The 19,804-nt window shown below is 30.1% G+C and overlaps 1 protein-coding gene across 6 annotated transcripts; it reads left to right on the top strand.

Moving 5' to 3' along the window:
- The first annotated feature begins 6,397 nt into the window (after positions 1 to 6,397).
- Positions 6,398 to 19,252, top strand: LOC100204642 (uncharacterized). 6 transcript variants are annotated; one of them, XM_065819119.1, is made up of 7 exons: positions 6,398 to 6,596; positions 7,986 to 8,087; positions 11,632 to 11,698; positions 12,814 to 16,873; positions 17,012 to 17,110; positions 18,473 to 18,543; positions 18,628 to 19,252. In XM_065819119.1, exons 4-7 carry the CDS (start codon positions 12,816 to 12,818, stop codon positions 18,975 to 18,977), a joined length of 4,578 nt encoding a protein of 1,525 aa, XP_065675191.1. In that variant the 5' UTR covers positions 6,398 to 6,596; positions 7,986 to 8,087; positions 11,632 to 11,698; positions 12,814 to 12,815; the 3' UTR covers positions 18,978 to 19,252. The 6 variants fall into 6 exon arrangements, with proteins under 6 accessions (XP_065675191.1, XP_065675193.1, XP_065675190.1 ...); XM_065819123.1 differs by having other exon boundaries at positions 6,421 to 6,596; positions 7,231 to 8,087; positions 11,632 to 11,665; XM_065819120.1 differs by having other exon boundaries at positions 6,421 to 6,596; positions 7,231 to 8,087.
- Positions 19,253 to 19,804: the final 552 nt, after the last annotated feature.

Here is a 19,804-nt window from a genome sequence, read left to right as displayed (position 1 = left end):
TATAGATATATAGATACATATTGTATATTTATATATTGTTATTATATTTTTTCTTTGATAGAAAAAAAAATATTATTTTGTGCATACAGTTACATAATATGGTTAGAAAATACAAACGTCTAACTCATCGACAATCCTGGGAAGAAAATTTAATGATAGCAGCTATTGAACCAGTAATAAAGAAGGAAATGGGGTATATATATATATATTTAATGATAGCAGCTATTGAACCAGTAATAAAGAAGGAAATGGGGTATAAGAAGGCATCGTTAATGTTTTGTATCCCAACAACGACACTGCAAGACAGAATAAAAAGACTTCAGCAAGGGAGTTTAGAACTATGTAGTTGTTCAGTAAAAAAACTTGGGAATTTTAAATCAGTTTTTAACCTTGAACAAGAGTAAGAGTTAGCTAAACATCTAATTTTTCTAGAGAGTTGCTTGTTTCCAGTTACAATGAAAGATTTGAGAGAATTGGTATTTCAGCTAGCTGAAAAGAACAAGATGTCACATAGCTTTAACAAAAAATCAGGAATGGCAGGCTACCAGTGGGCAGAAAGCTTTTTAAAACACAATCCTGTTATTTCTTTGGGTATACCAGAGGGAACTTCTGGAGCTAGACCAATGGGATTTAACCGACCTGCTGTGAATAAAATTTTGAACTATTGACTAAAAGCATAGATGAAAATAACATAACTCCAAATAATATATATAATGTTAACGAGACAGGAATTTCTTCAGTACCAAAAAAAGTGTCAAAAGTAATTGCTAAGATGGGTAAAAAACAAGTTGGAACTCTAACATCAGCTGAACGAGGGAAAATCATAACAATCAAAATGTGTATGAGTGCCTCTGGTATGTACGTGCCCCCTTGATTATTTTCCCCCATGTCAGAGCTCCCAAGAATGTTAATATTATCGAAAAAGCTCCTCTGGGTACTATTGCATCATATCACCCTAGTGGTTGGATGCAAACAGATATATTTTTGAAGTGGTTTGACCATTTTCTGTCCTTTGTAATGCCATCCAAAAAAAGACCTGTACTGCTATTATTAGATGTTCATGCAACACATACAAAAAATATAGAGTTCATAATGAAAGCACGTGAAAATCGTGTTACTGTTATTTACTTTCCACCACATTGTTCACACCATCTGCAGCCGCTAGATGTCTCCTTAATGGCACCATTTAGTAGCAACTATTCGAACGAAGTTCGTATTTGGCTGTGTACACATTATACTAGAGTTGTGACCGGATATCAGATTCCAGAACTATTTGGAATAGCTTATATGAAATCTGCAAAAATGTTGACAGCTGTAAATTGTTTCAGAAAGACTGGAATAAGTCCACTTAATCCTGAAGTTTTTGATCATTGGATGTTTGAGCCTTCAGAAACAACCAACAGGTCATTTCCTGAGATGGATTCAGCAACACCAAATCTAACTACCAAGTCTCAAACACCAACTATGTCACTGCAAGAATTATCGCTGACATCTTGTTCTGAATCAGAAACTTGTACCACAAAAAGAATACCCCCAGCGATTTTTGCGATTTTTGTTTAATAACATTTTCAAACACTGTTGCATTTTTTTCTAAATTGCTAATACTAAAAGCTTTTTTTTGTTGTTGTTGTTTCTTGAAATGCACTTATAAAAAAACACAGGTCATTTTTATTTTCATATTTCATTATTCTAAACCTTACGGGGCTGTTATGACCCCATTTTCCTGTATAAATATATATATATATATATATATATATATATATATATATATATATATATATATATATATATTTTAGGGTGCGGTTGTGCCTCTCTATAGGGCACAACCGCACCCTAAAAAACCGCTTTTTTTGCTAAGTCTAATTTTTGTGTTATAGCATTTTCAAAAACCGTTTTATTTTTTTCTTAATTGCAGCAATTTAAAGCTTAATGATGTGTTTATCAAAATGCACTGTTAAAAAAGCGTATGCCGTTTTTATTTTCATACTCCATTAATCTATACGTTACGGGGGCTGTTATGCCCCCACTTCCCCTATATATATATATATATATATATATATATATATATATATATATATATATATATATATATATATATATATATATATATATATATTGCCACTATTAACATATGATATTATAATCGTAGAAATATAATTTATATCCATATCAATAACTAATTAACAGATTTAATAACAACACATTTGGAAAACATCAAGTTAAAACTTTTTTTGTAATTCGTATAAGTTGTTCCAAGGGAGTTAATATATTATGGGGAGTTAATTTGTTTCACCGACAGGGGTTAATTTATTTCAAGGGGAGTTAATCTATTTCGAAATAGATTAACTCCCCGGGTAATTTTTTACGCAACGGGAGTTAATTTATTATGGGGGTTAATTTATTTCATGACACCGGCGAATATTTATTTGTTCCAGTAGATAGTGAAATGCATTAGCTAAAAAACCAAAGTTTTTTCCAAGCTTTTAAATTACATTAAAATATTTTATTAAGCTGCATAAGGCATTTAACTTTTACATTTTAATTTATTTTGATTTTTTTTTCATAGGTTTTAAAAAGGTTTTTTTTTTTCATTGGTCAAATTTCGTAGGCCCACTTTTTCTTGTAAGCCAAGGGCGATTCTCCTATCTGCCCCGTGGGTAATCCAACTCTACCATTTTATAAGCCAAGACCTATGTTGTTGCAAAATGTTTTATATTTCTTTTTCGATCGTAGCTACCTTGTATAAGCTATACAATCAGCTAGTACGCGTAAGTGAAAGTTTTATATCGACGTCAAAAACCCGGTTTAAGATTAATTTACTATAATTTAACGCAAGTTAAAACATGCTGAATCTCTTTTCAAAGTTATTTATATAATGAATGCACTGCACAAAACAAGTTTTAATAAATAAAGCATCATTTCGGAGAGGTATTTCTAACGTTTCTCCAAAGATTGACAACAGGTTATAATAAAGTATATATATTTTTGATTTTAGAGAAATCATGCCATTGGGGTAAAGTAGAACAGGTATGGGGTGACAAGGTAAATGGGACAAGGGAGTAATTAACAACATATTAACAAAAGTTGTTAATCAAAAACTATTAAAACTGTAAACCACGTGATCTTCATCAAAAGAGGTTTTCACAATATAATAACACAAAAGTGGTATTGATAAATGGGAGACCAATTAAACTTTTATTTCCTACCTCACCTCTTAAAAAATTGTTTTTTGGGAGTACTTTTCGAAAGTATGGTTTTTATCGCACGCAAGGAGTAAAGGTGGCGTCTCTTATATAGAAGAGAAGAAATCTCATTTCTTACATTAGACAATATTGATTAAAGACTTCTTATTGTTAGAACTTTTGATATGTCCCACTTCTCCCGCGTTCCACTTCTTTCCACTATCTTCTATACTATTATACTGAAATACAAACAAGGTTATGTACTATATTATTTTTATAGCTTTTTTGGAAAATAATGTTAATAATCAAAACACAAGAGAAACAGAAAACTTTGTTGCAAAATTCAAAAAAAAAGAATAGCATTGTTAAAATCCAATTCTCTCAATTCTCTATTTCATATCGTAGCCACTTTTTATACAACAAAATAGTCTAAAATTTCTAAAAACAAATTAATTTGAAATCTAGATATAAAAATTGATGACAAGACAAATTCAGTTAGTTACCACTTTCCAATAACTACAGTATGGTGCAAAACTGAACCAGAGTTTTTAAAAAATACAAAACTATGGTTTGTTTTGTTTTCGATATATTAGCGCTGTCGGGATTATTACAGTAGTAAAGTGCTAATTTCTACGACTTTTTACGCCTCCTCCTTTTACCCCAATGCACAAGTATTTTTATCTAGTGACAAACATCTTTTGACTCAGTTTTGCACCATACTTACGAAGTAAGTATGGTGCAAAAATCTTTTGACTCATACTTTTTGACTCATACGTTTTGCACCATACTTACATACATACGAAGGCAATATCTTTATTATTTTTCTCAAATTAATTTAATAATTTTGTGTGCAAATCAATTGACTATATTTATATCTAAAATAATTTTCTATTTTCATAAATTTTATTGTTTAAATTTATTGTTTTTGATTTAATATAATGAGAATTTCAAAGACAAAGAGTGATTTAATAAAAAAGATGATCGAAGAAGGAAATACAACTTATAAAATTGCTTCTAAATTAAAAGTTAGTCAAAGTACTGTGCAGCGAATTAGAAAAAAATGTAGACATATTCTAAAAAAAAATGTTGGCGGTCGACCAAAGAAGTTGAGTGCGGTAGACAGTAGAAGAGTAATCAGATATTTGACTTCTGGAGAAGCAAAATCGACATCTCATGCAGCTAAACTTTTGCAACGTGATATAGGAAAAAATGTGAGCAGGTGGACAGTGCAGCGAGATCTCAAAAAAAAGTAAATTTCGAGCAATTGAAAAGAAAAAAAAACCATTACTTAGTAAAAAAAATATCAAAGCAAGATTAAACTTTGTAAAAAAATATGAAAACTTTACCGAAGATGATTGGAAGAAAGTTATTTGGTCAGATGAAACTAAAATTAATCAGTATACCACTGATGGCCGCCAATGGAGCTGGAAAAGAGAAGGCGAACCATTAACCCAAAAAGATTTTATTCAGACAGTAAAACATGGGGGAGGCAATATTAAACTATGGGGGTGCATGACGGCTTATGGATTGGGACCAATTCGAAGAATAGTTGGAAACATGAATAAGGAAATGTATATTGATACTTTACAGCACGAATTATTGGAAACTGTTGAAAATATGCCTTACCCAATAAATGAGGTCATCTTTCAACAGGACAATGACCCAAAGCACACTGCTAAAATGGTTAAGAATTGGTTAGCTTCGCAAGAATTTCAAGTGCTAGAATGGCCAGCACAAAGTCCTGATTTAAACCCAATAGAAAATTTGTGGTCACAATTAAAAAAAGTGCTCGTTAATAACTATTCTGACTCTCCATCATCCATTAATGTGTTATATGAACGAGTTCAAGAACAGTGGGAAAATATTTTGTTAAACCTTTGCGAAAATCTTGTAAAGAGCACAAATAGAAGATTAGCAGCAGTTAAAAAAGCGAAAGGATTATGGACAAAATATTAAAAACTGACAAAATTGACAAAAATTGACAGTTTTTTTCGCGTGGTGCCAAATTGATTCACCATGTTTTTCATTTATTATTTTGTAAGTAAATATTTTTCTTCAATAAATACTTAATAAAAATTGTTTTTTAAAAATAATTACTACCAGCAATATTAATTCTCAAAATGCTAAATTCTTTATAAGAAAATAAAAATATTATGCATTCTGGTTCAGTTTTGCACCATACTGTACATACTGTCACACTATTACATATAAATAATCTATACTATTTTGCTCTTTTTATTTATTGGAATACTCAAAGCAGTTGCTAGGCTCCCCCACTCATCCTAATTGGGGGAGGATGCCAGCAATTTTAAGGATCTATTTGAAAATTGAGGGGCCCAAATTTGGAAGTTTAAGTGTTGTTTTTTTTTTTTTTTTTGGTTATGCCTAATGGAAAAATTTTAAAGATTTTTGGGCCCTAATGGTAGGTTTAAGGGGGAGGGGGTTGCTACTACACATTTACCACGGCACTGGGAATACTTATAAACAAAATATTATAAGACAATATATTAAATATATTTTCTCAAAATATTTTTTTTCGTAAGTATTATCATAAATAAAAATAACAAAAAGTAAATTTTTTTTGTTACATAGATATTTTTTACTTAGATATATCTATGCAATTGTAAAAATTTTTTTTTTTTGCATTTAAAAAAAAAAAAGATTTCAGTTTAATTATAAACATATTGACAATCGTTAAACATACACAGGTAGACTTTTAAATCGTAAAAATCGCATATATTTTTTAAATTAGACTTTTAAAAAAAGATTTTGAAATAGAAAACCATACTTAATTAGAAAATGTTTAAAATTCCATAAATTTTTTTTTCGGATCACAGGGCCGACGACACGGGTTTTAAAGTGTGGGGACAATTGTCACTTTTTTAAAAAAGTATTCTATATCTAGAATTTTCTTAAGGAAAAAAAAAAAAACTCCTTTAAAATATAAGTGGGGGAGAGGGGCACATGCCCTCGACCCCCCCCCCCCCACACACACACACACTTTTTCCCCCGCTGTCTTCAGCCCTGGATCAATGACCTCAAGTTATTTTTTGTATAGCAATGACTCTTGGAAAAGCTATCGACAAATAATGTAACAATACTTTACAGCTAAATTATTTAATTTAAAAGCATATGTGGATAAAATTTCTTACAGTTTTTGTTACGACTAGTTATACATAATAACTAAAGACTTTTTAAATAAAATAATATCTTAGAGAAGGAGAGTGCCGGCAAAAGTGTCACAAAAATCAAGCGTTGCATTGCGAAGAAAATTATGACACCATATTGATTTGAGGTTCTCATTAAAGAGGCGTTATCAATCAATCAGTATATATCTAAACTTTATATGAATATAAGGTGTATTAGATTTTGGAATTTTGTTGTTAAAAAAGAATTATGCTCAGCAATTAACTTGTAAGTTTCACTTTTTTTTCTTTTTCTTTATTTTATTTTTGATTTTTTTATATTTTACTTTTCAAGATTGAACTTAGCTTGCAATATTAAATCAAGTATGTGCATCGTTATGATCTTAAATTGGTTTTATAGAAATATAGTAATTTACAACTTTTAATAAATCTTCGTTAATCAAGCATAATTTATTTCTTGAAACGGAATTAAAAACAGCACATACTCTGCAGTAATACTAAACACTGAATGTTATTTTTAAATAATATTATTCACTGTAGAGTAATGCTAAATGTTATTTCCAAATTTTTGAATGCTTTCAGCGTTATATATTTGCCATAGTTATTGAGTAATTTAAAAAAAAAAACTTAAATGTGTAAAATTGTAATTTTAAATATGCAAAGCAATGATATTATTATTTTATAAAATTTAAAATAGAGCACAGTTTAATATTAATTGTAAAAAGTGGGCTAATTCCATTAAAACTATAGGTTTATTAGGGGTTTTCTTCATATATATTTTTTATGGAATAACTCTTTTACATTCTATAGAATTTTGCTTGATTTTAATGATGTTAAAATTAGTGTTAATTTTGCCTTTAATTTATATATCCTAGGATAATTTTTATGTTGATTTTGTTTAGAAGCTTCAATACCAATAAAGAAACCAGGTTTTAGTCCTAATTTTATATGAACTTTGCATTCCTGGAGCTCGCAAATGATAAGGAACATCTAAACTTTGTTAGTAGAATAAAGCAAGAGTCCTGGAATTGATTTTTTTGTTTAAAGACTCCTGAAGCCTTTTCTTCGTTATCGTGGAGTTCTTGGCTATCACTTTTCAGAAGTGATAGGTTACAGGGCTCTTAGTTTTGATGTTTCCTGTTGATTTTAAAAGCTCTAAAACTACATAATCAAAGTAAAAATAGAAATAGATCCATATTCATAAATTTAACACTTAAAAGAGAGTAAAGTATAGTACAGAGTACAAAAACAGAGATTAGTAGCAGGTAAAGAAGGGGCCCAGTGTTACGTGACAATAAAAGTTATTGAATTATAAAGTAAAATGATAATAATATATGGATTATATATTACATTATTAGGTTATGGATTATAATAAAAAAAGATGTTGGCAATATTTGAATTCCAATTATAAAAAAGAATGCTAAAAAAAAAAAAAAGTAAATTGATAGATTGGACAGACCATTAAAGAAAATAACTGGCAAAGAAACAAATTGGTAAATATGGTGTATAAAAAACTGATAACTGATTAAAAAGATGCAGATTTAAAAGTGGCGGTATCATTGGTTATTGATTTAACTCCGGCTAATTTTATTATTTCTATTTTGAAACAAATGTTTGCAACAAAAACATTATACGTCTTATATGTTTATATGTTTAGGTTTATTGAATGCTACTTTGTTTCGATTCTACAAAAAAAAAGATACCAGGCTTTTGACTACAGATCAAGAAACTGAAATGAAACATTAAAGCATTAAAAGAGGTGAATTTAAAAGTTTGCATTGATAATTTTAAAATATGCAAATTTCTAAATATGCAAATAATAATAAGTTGTCCTTCAGCAAAAACATATCAAACATTTTTTTTTTTTGAAAGCTTTTGTTAATTTAGCATTACGCCGTTCAGACTAAAACAACAATATTTACTGAAGCGTCTAAACAATGGATAAGCTCACAGATTGAGTAAATAAAGATGGTTTGGACATTAGTTTGCCCAACTATAACTAGGTGCTGGTAATACACGCTAATTCTTTTTGTTTATGCTTGAATTAACAAATTGCTCCAGGTAGAACCACATTGAAGATTATGCATACAGCTTTAACAAAGATTATGATTGTTGATGCAGCTTACAACACCTTTGATCACTAAGTCTAACTGTGTAAAAAGCATCACAAGTTAATGGTGGTGATAATCGCTTTGTCTAACTGCATAAAAAACTACACAAATTAGCACAAAGCATCACAAGTTAATGGCGGTGATAATCACTCCATCTAACTACATAAAAAACAAGTTAATTGGAAGAAAAAGATTATTGGCAAAACAATATCGCTATAATTGGTATAAAACTTGCAATTACTCCTGATGATTTATCAATGCCAATGGTATCAGTTTATGAAAATTTAAAGAATGCTTTATATAATGCTTTATAAAAATAAGTTTAAGCATAAAAATTTTGTCGTATTGTTTTTGCAATACCTTTTTGCTTATGAATTGATTGAAGAAATGTTTTTTGAAGAGGGAAATCTTTGTGACATTTTAAACCTCAAATTTTCACTTTTTTGTGAGGGGTGAAATGTCTCGTAAAAAATCTCTAAATCTATCACAAAATACTTGATGGAAAGCCCAATATTTGATTCTAAATCTTGGATTCTTTTTTAGGACTTTGCATACCTGATTATGAGCTATAATTATAATAAGAAAACTAAAAAAAAAAAAAAAAAGTAGGAATAGGAAATACTCTGTTGTAAAAAAATCTAATAATTGGCAACTATTTTGGTTTGTGAAAGACAAAAGCTTTGTGGATTAAAACAAGTTTGCATGCCTAGTATTCTTTTGATTTTGAAATGCAGATTTAAAAAAGAAATGTTAACAAAATTTTGGTCCTAGAAATTTTGGTCATTAAAATTGCAGCAATGTAGATATATATTATTTTCAAGTTTTTTAAAAAGATTTAAAATTTATATAACACAAGTAATATTCAAAGTCTTGAAATAAAATTTGGAATTAAATTGTTGTTTCTTTACTTAAAAATATAAGTATTTTCACCCAAATAGAAAGTGACTGGGGCCAGGTTAGCAAAAATAAGACTTTTTGCTAACCTGGCTCTGGCAAAATGATAAGATTTAGCAGGGTATTATAGCCGGGGCTAGAAAAAAAAATTACACTTTATATATTATAATTTAATACTTGTGTTTACTATTTATTAAATACTGGCATATATTTATATGTTTTTAAACATTTGTTTATTTCCAACAAGGTTGCAAGCAACCACTATTAAGTTATGAGTTACTTTAAAATAGAGGGTAGGGTTAAAAAGCTAGGAAATGGTTAACTGAAGACTTAAAAAGTTGTAGGTTGTATATAAAAGGAAAACACGAAAATGGGTAAAACATTGTATTGAACAATGTTTGTTAGAGAAGATTGTGATTTAGGTATCACTATGTAGAGAGGTGATTAAATGGTAAAGGTAGAAGTAAGAAAACTTGAAGAGAGTGCCTTACATATTGAATGAATGAGCTTTAGTTAAGGAAAGAAAGTGCTCTAGATTGTTTATATTAGAGGAACAGCATAAATAACGAAGGCTTTAGTCTGATGATCATGATAATGATAATGGTAATGATAATTGTCATGTTGATCATAATTATGTTTATATATGCATATATATATATATATACAAAATATAACATGAATTTTGAATTAAAAAAAGCATACTTTAGAATGTATAAATGTTTATGCAGCCCCGGTCACAAACCCGACCTCAGCCCCAGCTATATTTAATCAAATCGAATCAAGACCGGCCCCGGCCAAAATTCAAGCCAGGTTGCTTACTACTCTTATTTTTCAAAATAAATTGCCTAAGTAAGAAGCCAACACAACTTTGTTGACACACAGAAAGTTGAATGATTCCATCTTTTTTTATCAATTTCTATTTTATCTTTAGTTATATATATACATACACACACACACACACACACACACACACACACACACACACACACACACACACACACACACACACACACACACACACACACATGTATATATATGTATACACATATATATAATACTGTTTATCTGATTGAAAAAAATATGTTATAAATAATTCAAAGTTTTTCAAATAAAAGTTAATCAGATTAAAAACTAGATGTTTGGCATGATATAAAAAGTATATTTGTTAGATAATATGGTGCAAGTCTCTATCACATGACAATACATCTGTTTAACCTTTGTGCTTCTTTTTCAAACACTGAGTGTTGTGGTTATTCTCTAAAATTGTTACCTTATCTGACTGTTTTTAATTGACCGAATTTAAACTTAATATCATTATGTTAGTTTAGCATAAGTTTTTATGATTTTATGCAAGTTATGTTCTCTTTAGTAGTTCTCTTGTATTTATGTTTTGCATTATTAAAGATTTCTTTACAGCTGCATACTCGACATTACTTGATTTACTTTTTTTTTTTTTTACTTTTTATGAGTAATACAATGTGTGAAATAAAGCATTTTTTCAAATGAAAATGTACTGTCAGCATGCACTGTTAATAACTTTGTTAATGCATCAGAAGAAAAACCTGTGGATTAATGTTTCTAATGTCTTATCAACAACAGAAGTTATGTATCAAAAGGATCATGGTGCACGAAGCAGCATTCTTAAGTTGGATTCACAATTGTAAAACTTTGCACTATACTGGAGCTATAGCATGGATTCAATTCAATTAAAGATAAAACATTTAAAGCAAATTTTTGAATTTTGAAATTTTTGAATTTGAATTTTAAAATAGAAATTTTATCAAAATTCAAGACAGTGAAATAAAAAAGTGGTTTTAAAAATGAGATAAAGATGCAGACTTTCAAAAATTAAATGTTTCAACTACTAAATTAATTTTACAGTTTTTGATCTCAGCAGTATCATAGATGTATCCAGTTAGAATTTTATGTTGTAAAATTTTCCCTGAATACATAAGCTCTTGTTGCCAAGTTAAACTTTGTTAATTAGCAATATTGGTGAAAATAAGTAAAATGCTCTGCACTGGCCATCAATGGGTTTTTCTAAATGTGGAGCAATTAGTTGAAGCTGTTATATAACAACCTGCAAAACACTCCCACAATTCAAAAAGTTATCTACTTTTTGGTGTTAAGCAGGATACACCCTCATATGTAGGTAAACATTTTTGCCGCTCAAGGGTTGCATTCTCCGCTTTTTTAAAACAGCTTTGTTTTGAGTTTTTAACCATTCTTTAATCATTCATTTCTTTTGGATTTTCTGTTTTGGGTAAAACAGTTTATAGCTGAAAACTTTTTTTATAGGTACCAGAATAAAGAAAGAAAAAAAGAAGATAAAGTAAACTTTTAAGTTTTAACATTTTATTAACAGGTATTTTTTATTGTCTTATTTTCGTTGTTGTTTTTCTAAGGGCATATTAGACCTCCCACATCAATTTATTACAAATAAGTTGCCTTTTTATGAGCAAAAGTTGGCTTTGTATTAAATTTTGTATTGATATTTATTTTAATCACAGAGACTGATTAAATTAAAGTTTTCACATAGATATGTTTTTAAATTACAAAGGATTTATTTCATGTTAATTAGTTCTCATTATTAATTAGTTCAAACAATAAGGAACTTCTTTGGTTTTTGAAGTTATTTAGAAAAATGTACCAATTACTTGGGATATGTTAGGTAGCAGTATACCCTTGTCAAACCATTTTCCTTTTGAAACAAAAGTATATATGTTTTACTGCTGGTAGTTTAGGACGAAACAGAAAATTACTAATATCATACTGAAATAGGTCAATGCAGCATACATTATTGATTGACCCAAGCTTGGCTTTGACTAACTTTAGGTCTAATGAATAGAAAGGATTTTGAGCCAGGGTTGATTTAATGTTTTATAAATCATAGTTCTTTTTATTGCCAATAAAATATTTTTGAGAAATCATTAAACTTTAAATGACCAGTTTGTTGTAAACTCAAAACTTCAAAAGATATTTATATAACTGTGATTAAACTATAAAATAGATATATTAACCATTTTAAAGTAATAAGTGACTCAGTAAGAAACAAGAGGCTGAAAAAACCTTAACTATAGGCAGATTTTTACTGTTAAGAAACTTACATAGAAAGGGGATAAAAATTAAAATTGCATCAAGTTTTTAAATATGGAAAACTATGTATAACTTTTTCTTAAGCCTAACTTTATTATGTTTATATAAAATAAATTTCATTATTCAATTCTAATAAGATTTCCAGTTTTTTCAAAAGTGAAAATACTATTCAGTAAAACTACAATTTTTTACTAAAAACAACATCAGTTTCCATTTTGCCATGATTTAGGCTTTCTATTTTGCCCTATTTAAGATATATAATCTAATTTTTTGTTTAAATTATAGTTTGGTTTAAATTTTTTAGTCAGTTTTTTTTAAAGTAACTTGTTGGTTTATTCAAAATTTGTTTTTCTCTGATTTGTGAAATTTTGTTTTCTTTTTCAGTAATGCATAGAGATTCAAATAAGAAGCCAGGCGTTGAAAGAAGTCCACCACGCCGTCGAAGAAGTCCTGCAAACCGTGAAAGTTTTTATTGCTCATATTGTAAATGTCAGCTTTTAACTAAACACCTGTTAGAAGAACACAATCGCTCACCAGTTCATAAGCAGAAGAAGATACTTATTGAAAAAGCAATCAGCGATGGTCTTCAGTTTTGCTATAGTTGTGAAAAAATATTTCCTAGTAAGATTGAGTTAGATGCGCATTGTCTGATGTCCAGACATCAACCTTTGTATAGAGTTGAAGAAATGCATGAGTTTCGCAAGCGCAAGGAAGAAGATAATGTTGAAACAGTAATGCCATATCCCTCCAATGAAGCAGAGAAACGCAGAATGAAAGAGAGTAAGGAACGAAAAGATATTGTTTCAAAGCTTAATAAAATGAAAGAAAATGACCCAGATCAAGTGGAGATAGATTTAAGTTTTCAGGCTAGAAATGCAGTTTACTGTAAAGTTTGCAATGTTGACTGTATGAATGCTTCTAACTTCAAAATTCACATTGATAGTTGGCGACATCGCGCTGAAATGGAAAAAAGAGACTTAGTTGATAATAAAATAAAAGAAACCTCGATTGTCAAAGAAACTGAGATAAAACAACAAAAAGGAAATGTCCCCACTAATTTAATTAGTGTTATGCAGTACTTCTGTGAAGTATGCAGTGCACCTTGTACAAGTGAGGAGAACTATTTAAGTCACTGCAGAGGAAAAAAACATTTAAGGAAGATTTCCAGCATGCAAAGACCTTACAAGTGTTATACATGTCATGAAGATTTTAATTCTGAGAAACCTTACAGCATACATCTAGAAAGTCGCTCACATATGGAAAAAGCTTTTAAAAACCGCAACAAAGATGCATTGAAAACAAATGTTAGTAATGAAGAATGGATAGAAAAACGAGACAAGGGAATTGAAAGTGAGCAAAAAAAAGATCATCAAAGGCGTACTTATAAAGATGATAGAAGAAAATCAATTGAAAGACATACAGATGAAAGGATGATGTCAAAAGATGAAAGGCGTGATAAAGTTGAGAAATCAAGTTATAGTACCTCTAGAAAAATTGATATTAGTTCCAGTGCTTCACAAGAAAATATTGTTGACCTACGAGAAAAATTAAAAGGAAAAAGTCCTCTTGTAGCTCAACCTTTGAAAGTTGATGTTCCTCCTAGTAACAATGTTATCATTGCTGATCATATTGATATGAATAAGCGTGCCATTGAAAAAGAACTTGAAGCTAAATTTAAAAAGTTATCTCAGGAGTATGAAAATAATCTTGCTGCTTTAAGAGTTAGATTAACAATGGAGCGTGAGGAAGATATTGCAACCTACCAACGTTTAGAAAATACTTACAAGCGTTTATGTGAAGATGAGGATTTTATTAGAGAAGATTTGCGGGTCATGCAAGATAGTGATCCAAGAAAAGAAGATTACATACGTGACATGATACGTATTCAAGATGACATGCGTGAAGTAAGACAACAACTTGAATTTCGTGAAATGATGATTATCAAGAGAGAAAGTCTGTTTCGATTAAAATTCCCTAATGCAGATAATAAAGTTATTTTAAATAAAAATGATAACGACTCATTAATGTACCAACAAGTTAATAACTATACAGACGATGTGCAGCTTACAAAATCAAATACAAATGTCAACCCTGTTTTATCTGGGCCGTCTAAGGAGAGCGATGACCTTCGTTTAGAACTTGAGAGAGAAAGGTTACTTAAACGTCTTGGTCCAGAGTTAGAAGCAATTGATCCCCTTATTCGGGAAAAATTACTCTCTGTAATTTTGAACAAAGATGTATCACAAATTGATAAACCATCATTAACACAAAGTAGTATGAAAAGCACAATGAAAGATGATAAAATTTCTTTAACTGAAAGAGAAAAGCAGTTAGAAAGTGAACTAGAAAAACTTCGAACAAAGACTGCACCAGTTGTAACTGAAAGAAAAAGAATAACAAAAAGTCTCGTGCCCTATGAGGATGAAGATGAAAAAGCTGTAAAAAAGCCTAATAGAGATCGTTCAAGTTCTAATTCACGCAATAGTAGTGATAGTGAAGACTCTAAGCATGCAAAGAAACGTCATAGAAAAAAATCTCCTATGTCAAGAAACCGTGGAAGAACAAAGCGAAGTCGAAGTGCTGACTCTGAAGAAATGAGGAAAAAACGTAAAAGGAGCAGAAGTAGAGAACGTAAAAGAAAATCTTCAGGTAGAAAAAATGATGATCGTAAAAGATCATCTGATAAGAGGAAAGAAGAAAAAAAACCAATTAAAATGAAACTTCAAGCTAGGCAAACTCAAAATATGATTAAATCAGCTAATCCGCTTCCTGATGATAGTAATAGTGAAGATGAAAAAACTAATAATATCCAGAGTCAGCCAACTTCCATTATCCCTGTCATTGGTTCAAAAAACATCCCATTGCATCAAGTGCTACAACCACCATATGGAGGCAATGTCCCTATTATTCATAATATACAACAAGTAGGTATGCATAATCCACAACAAGCACAGAGTATGCTTAACTCTCAACAAGTGGCAACTATGCGTAATCCACATGAGCAACAAGTAAATGTTAGACCAAATCAGGTACCTTCTCAACCACGAAGAGAGCAGTTTTCATTGTGGAATCGTGCTGCTGCACCATCAAAGCAATCTATAGATTCACCTAAAGAAGATGTTTGGGATATAGCATTTTCTGGTAACCAATTAAAAGAAAAGGAAATGAATGAAATTAGCAATATTTTCAGTGCCAGTGCAGAAATACCAAGGCAATTACCAACTGAGATTTTAGATATTTTACGTAATGTTGCTCCAATGTTAAAAAACATGTCTTCTCCTAATACTCAACCAGAACAGTCTGGACATAAATTACGACAAAAGGTAGAACCACAAAGTAAAACCCAAAAACATACTCAAGAACAAGAAGAATCCTTTACAAATAAACCTTTACAGACCATGGTTTCTCAAGAATCTGTTACAAGTGCTGGTGGTAAAGTACGCAGTATCTTGAAGAAAATAAAAGATCCTGTTCCTGCTATGTCAGGAGAAAGACGTGAAGAGGAAACTAAAACAGTTCCTACTCTAATACCTGGATTAGAGTTATCTGGAACTGATATTAAACGTGATATTATAAAAGTAGACTCCCAACCAAGAGGTTTTGCAAATGAAATGCATTCTCAAGATGTAAATGAAGGTTCAGCTTACTTGCACGAAAACTATTCAAATATTTCACGAAACCAAAGAGATCTTGGGATCAACTCTCGGGATAATCGAGACAATAATAAATATCGTTCACAGGCTTTTTCTTCTAGCATGAATATAAATGATAATGTTGAAAGATATAACTCTGGTCCAAATTTTCGAAAGAATGACATGGATATAATTGACCCATCATCCGGAAGTTTACATATGCCTAGTGGGCGTCACTTGGACTCGTATCCATTACATGAAGAATCAAAGCGTGGTAATAATGAGTATGAGCCTCATTATGGAGAATCTAGAGATCCATACCTTGATGTAAATCCTATACCGCAATCTAAGTCGACAAATATTCTTGAAAATAAAAGGCTAGATAACTTTCAAAGAGATAATTATTCAAGATACCCAGACAATTTCACTCCACCACATCAAGATCGTTGGGTTCCTTCTAGAGAAGTATCTTGGATAAGAGATAATTTAAGACAACCTCCTGTTGATAACTTTCTAATATCTGGAAGAGATGATCCTAGAAATCTTGCACCTAGAATTGAGCCTAAATGGATTCCAAGAGACGATCAAAGACTTCTTCCTCCTATAGAGGATGGTAGAAACATTCCACGTGGTTATGAAGAACCGCTAAAAGATTACTATCCCCAAGAAAGGTTACCTCATTTAGATGATAGATTGCCTATTCGTCGTGATGGAGAAAGTGAAGATCAGTTTTATGAACGTTTTGAGCGTTTTTATGCAATGAAGAGAGAAAGTGAACGTGATGGGGTAAAATTTCCTCCCCCACCTCCTGGGTAAGCTTTTTTAAAGTTAAATTTTGAACAAAAATTTAGCTGTCAATGTCAGTTTATAAATTTAGTTGTCAATGTCAGTTTATAATATTTTGGAAATTTTTGATTTTTAGAGTTTATTTTGGAAATTTATCTTTTTAGTCCTGTCATTCATGATCCAAGGAATCTTCCTGATCCACGTGCAATGGCACGAGATGATTTTTTCAGGCGAAGGGAACAAAACATTCATCCTGAAGATAGGTTACAATTCTTGTTCATATAAGTTTATACAAAGTGAGGATTAGGGGTTTCCACAAAAAAAGGTTAGCGGTTGGATGGTTCCTTAACCCATTATTCCAGTAAATGTTTCTAAACCTATCGTTTTAGTTTCATCATTTAGAAAATTTTAAGAATAGTTTGATTTCTTTCCCACTTAATAAGACATAATAAGGTCCCTTGAAATTATGCAACTATAACTCAAAAACGTTTTTTTTAAACAATACATTGCTCATATTTTTTACAAAAAGTTTTGTGAAAAATGCATAAATAATGATTTAAATATTTGATTTAAAAATGTAACTATTGTGTTTAATGCATGATTACGGTTACAGGTAAAAATATATATGTTTATTATAAAAGTGTATATTTCTAAAAAAAAGTGGTTTTTACCAAAATGTGTTAAACAAAAAATTATGTTTTCCCCTAAAGTTTTTTTTGGAAAACTGGTAAAGCAATGTAAGTTCTTTCCTGCTTACCTTAAACCTTTTGTATTAATCCAGTTTGGTATTAATCGTCCAAATTTTTCTTAATAAAATTAGTCATTTTGTTTTTCAAAATTTTTTGAAAAACAAAATGACTAATTTTTACCATTTTTGCAATTCTTTTTTACCATTTTTGCAATTTTCAGTCGACCTCCAAATAAAAGATAATGTCTCCTAAATTGTGTGTAGTCGCTTCTTGTAAAAACATGATGAATTTCGTTCCATCAAACCTCGATGTGACCTAATTTTTTTTTCCTTTGGTTTGCTGGAAAAGCTGCATATTTTGTGTAATGTTTCGTTAATATGACTTTTTGCATGTACTTTACTTTGCTGTTATCAACTAGAGAGCAAAGAGCATTTGGATGCAATGATATTAAGATGTATAAATATTTTATACTCGTAACTTGTGAATTCTGCTTAGTATGAGTTGTTTATGTAAAAATATTTTAACTCAACCATAAATTATTAAGTTAACAATATTAATTACTACACGTGATGATAAGAAATAGGCTGTATTTATCCTATTGCATACAGGCTTCATCCAAGCACTACGAACAGTAAACCTTTTTAAATAGCCTTCTGAATAATTTAATGTCAGTTTGGCCAGTCCGTCAGCGGCTGAATAAATACATAGTTTTATGATGAAAAAAACAAATAAGTTTTATGAAAAAAAAAAAAAAAATTTGAATTGAAAATGTTGTGGGTCCCAACTTTGAGGAGGGTTAGTTTGTATGCATATGGATAGCATCTTACGCTTTTGTATTTCTTTTTGAGTTATTTTTGTTGATGCTACATTTTAGTTCAAATATAGCAAAATCAAATATTTAATTTAAAAAGATTTGAAATCATTTTTTCCTTTCAGATACCTTCATTCTGCACCCCCTGCTTTTGTTGATAGAGTTGATGACTCAAGAAGAGGAAGACCTTTTGCAGGTTTTTATTAATGAATAATATTGTGTATACTGGTTAAAGTCTGGAATATTTTGTAAGTAAATGTGATTTTTCTAATATATTAAGATTACGATGATGTCAAGGCTCCATTAAAAGATGAACGTCAGCCAATAGATGGCGATCGAAGAATTCCCCCAAAGGAATTCAACCAGTACGACAATAGGCGACCTTTGAACAAAGAGCTAGATTCATTTCCTGCTTCTCAACGTGTAATGGATAATCAAAGACCAGCAGAAGAAGTTCCAGTAAAGTTGCCGCATGAATTGAGAAATGAAGGAGATAGAAGAAATCATGGTGCTGATCCAGTTCGCGTTCCTCCAAGCAATCATAACAATCAAAGGGGTCCGCCTGTTGATCCTTATGCTCCAAAGCAAGCTCCTCCACCAAGGCGTCCTTTTAATAAACCAAATTACTAATAAACAAGATAACTGCTTAATTAAGTTTTAGTGTAATAATCTTAATTAAGTTTTAGTGTTATCAAACTCCGATTGATATTTTGTCATGTCATAAAGTTTACTGTCCATAATATATCATACTTTTTGCTGGTTTGTGTGCAGTAATTGCATGATTGCAATTAATGGGTGCAGTAATTGCATGAGCTCTTTACACTTGCAGTCATTACTTGTTTTCTAAAAATAAGAAATTACTAATTACATTTTCACTTCATTAAAAATATATTTGATGATTGTTATTTTGTTAGTTTTTCTGACCGACATATTTTTAGTTCCTACTTTTAAAAGTTATTGAGCATGTTTTACATTTTTAAATTGTTTTACTTTTATATTTCTTTAAATGTTGGAAGCAATTAAAAGTAAAATGAAGATTTGCTTTTTAAATGCCAGAATCGTTCACAATAAATAGTAAAACATATTAGCTGTTTCAGTCATAGAAAAATCATTCGTGTTATATCGGATTTTTATTGGCATATATATTTTGGCAAATTAAAAAATTACTTCGTGCCTATAATCGTGATTTTGTTACTTTATTTTTGTCACAATATTTTATATTGTTTTGACAATTTATATTATTTTGTCACAATATTTTATATTGTGGTATATATTTTAAAAATATATATAAGAAATTTTTGTTTCTTTATTAGGCATACATTTTGTTTTTTTTTAATAAGATCTCTCCAAATTTGTTAAAAATTCTTAACAAATTTCTTGCGACCCATTATTTCTTTCAAGAAATTAATCGACATACAAATTTGGAAACTATTTTTCAAAATAATCAATTTTCGAGA

The sequence above is a fragment of the Hydra vulgaris genome, chromosome 15 (genome assembly GCF_038396675.1).
Source record: "Hydra vulgaris chromosome 15, alternate assembly HydraT2T_AEP".
Taxonomy (NCBI): domain Eukaryota; kingdom Metazoa; phylum Cnidaria; class Hydrozoa; order Anthoathecata; family Hydridae; genus Hydra; species Hydra vulgaris.
The sequence above is the reverse complement of the archived record's forward strand: the minus strand, read 5'-3'. Positions and strand labels throughout refer to the sequence as shown.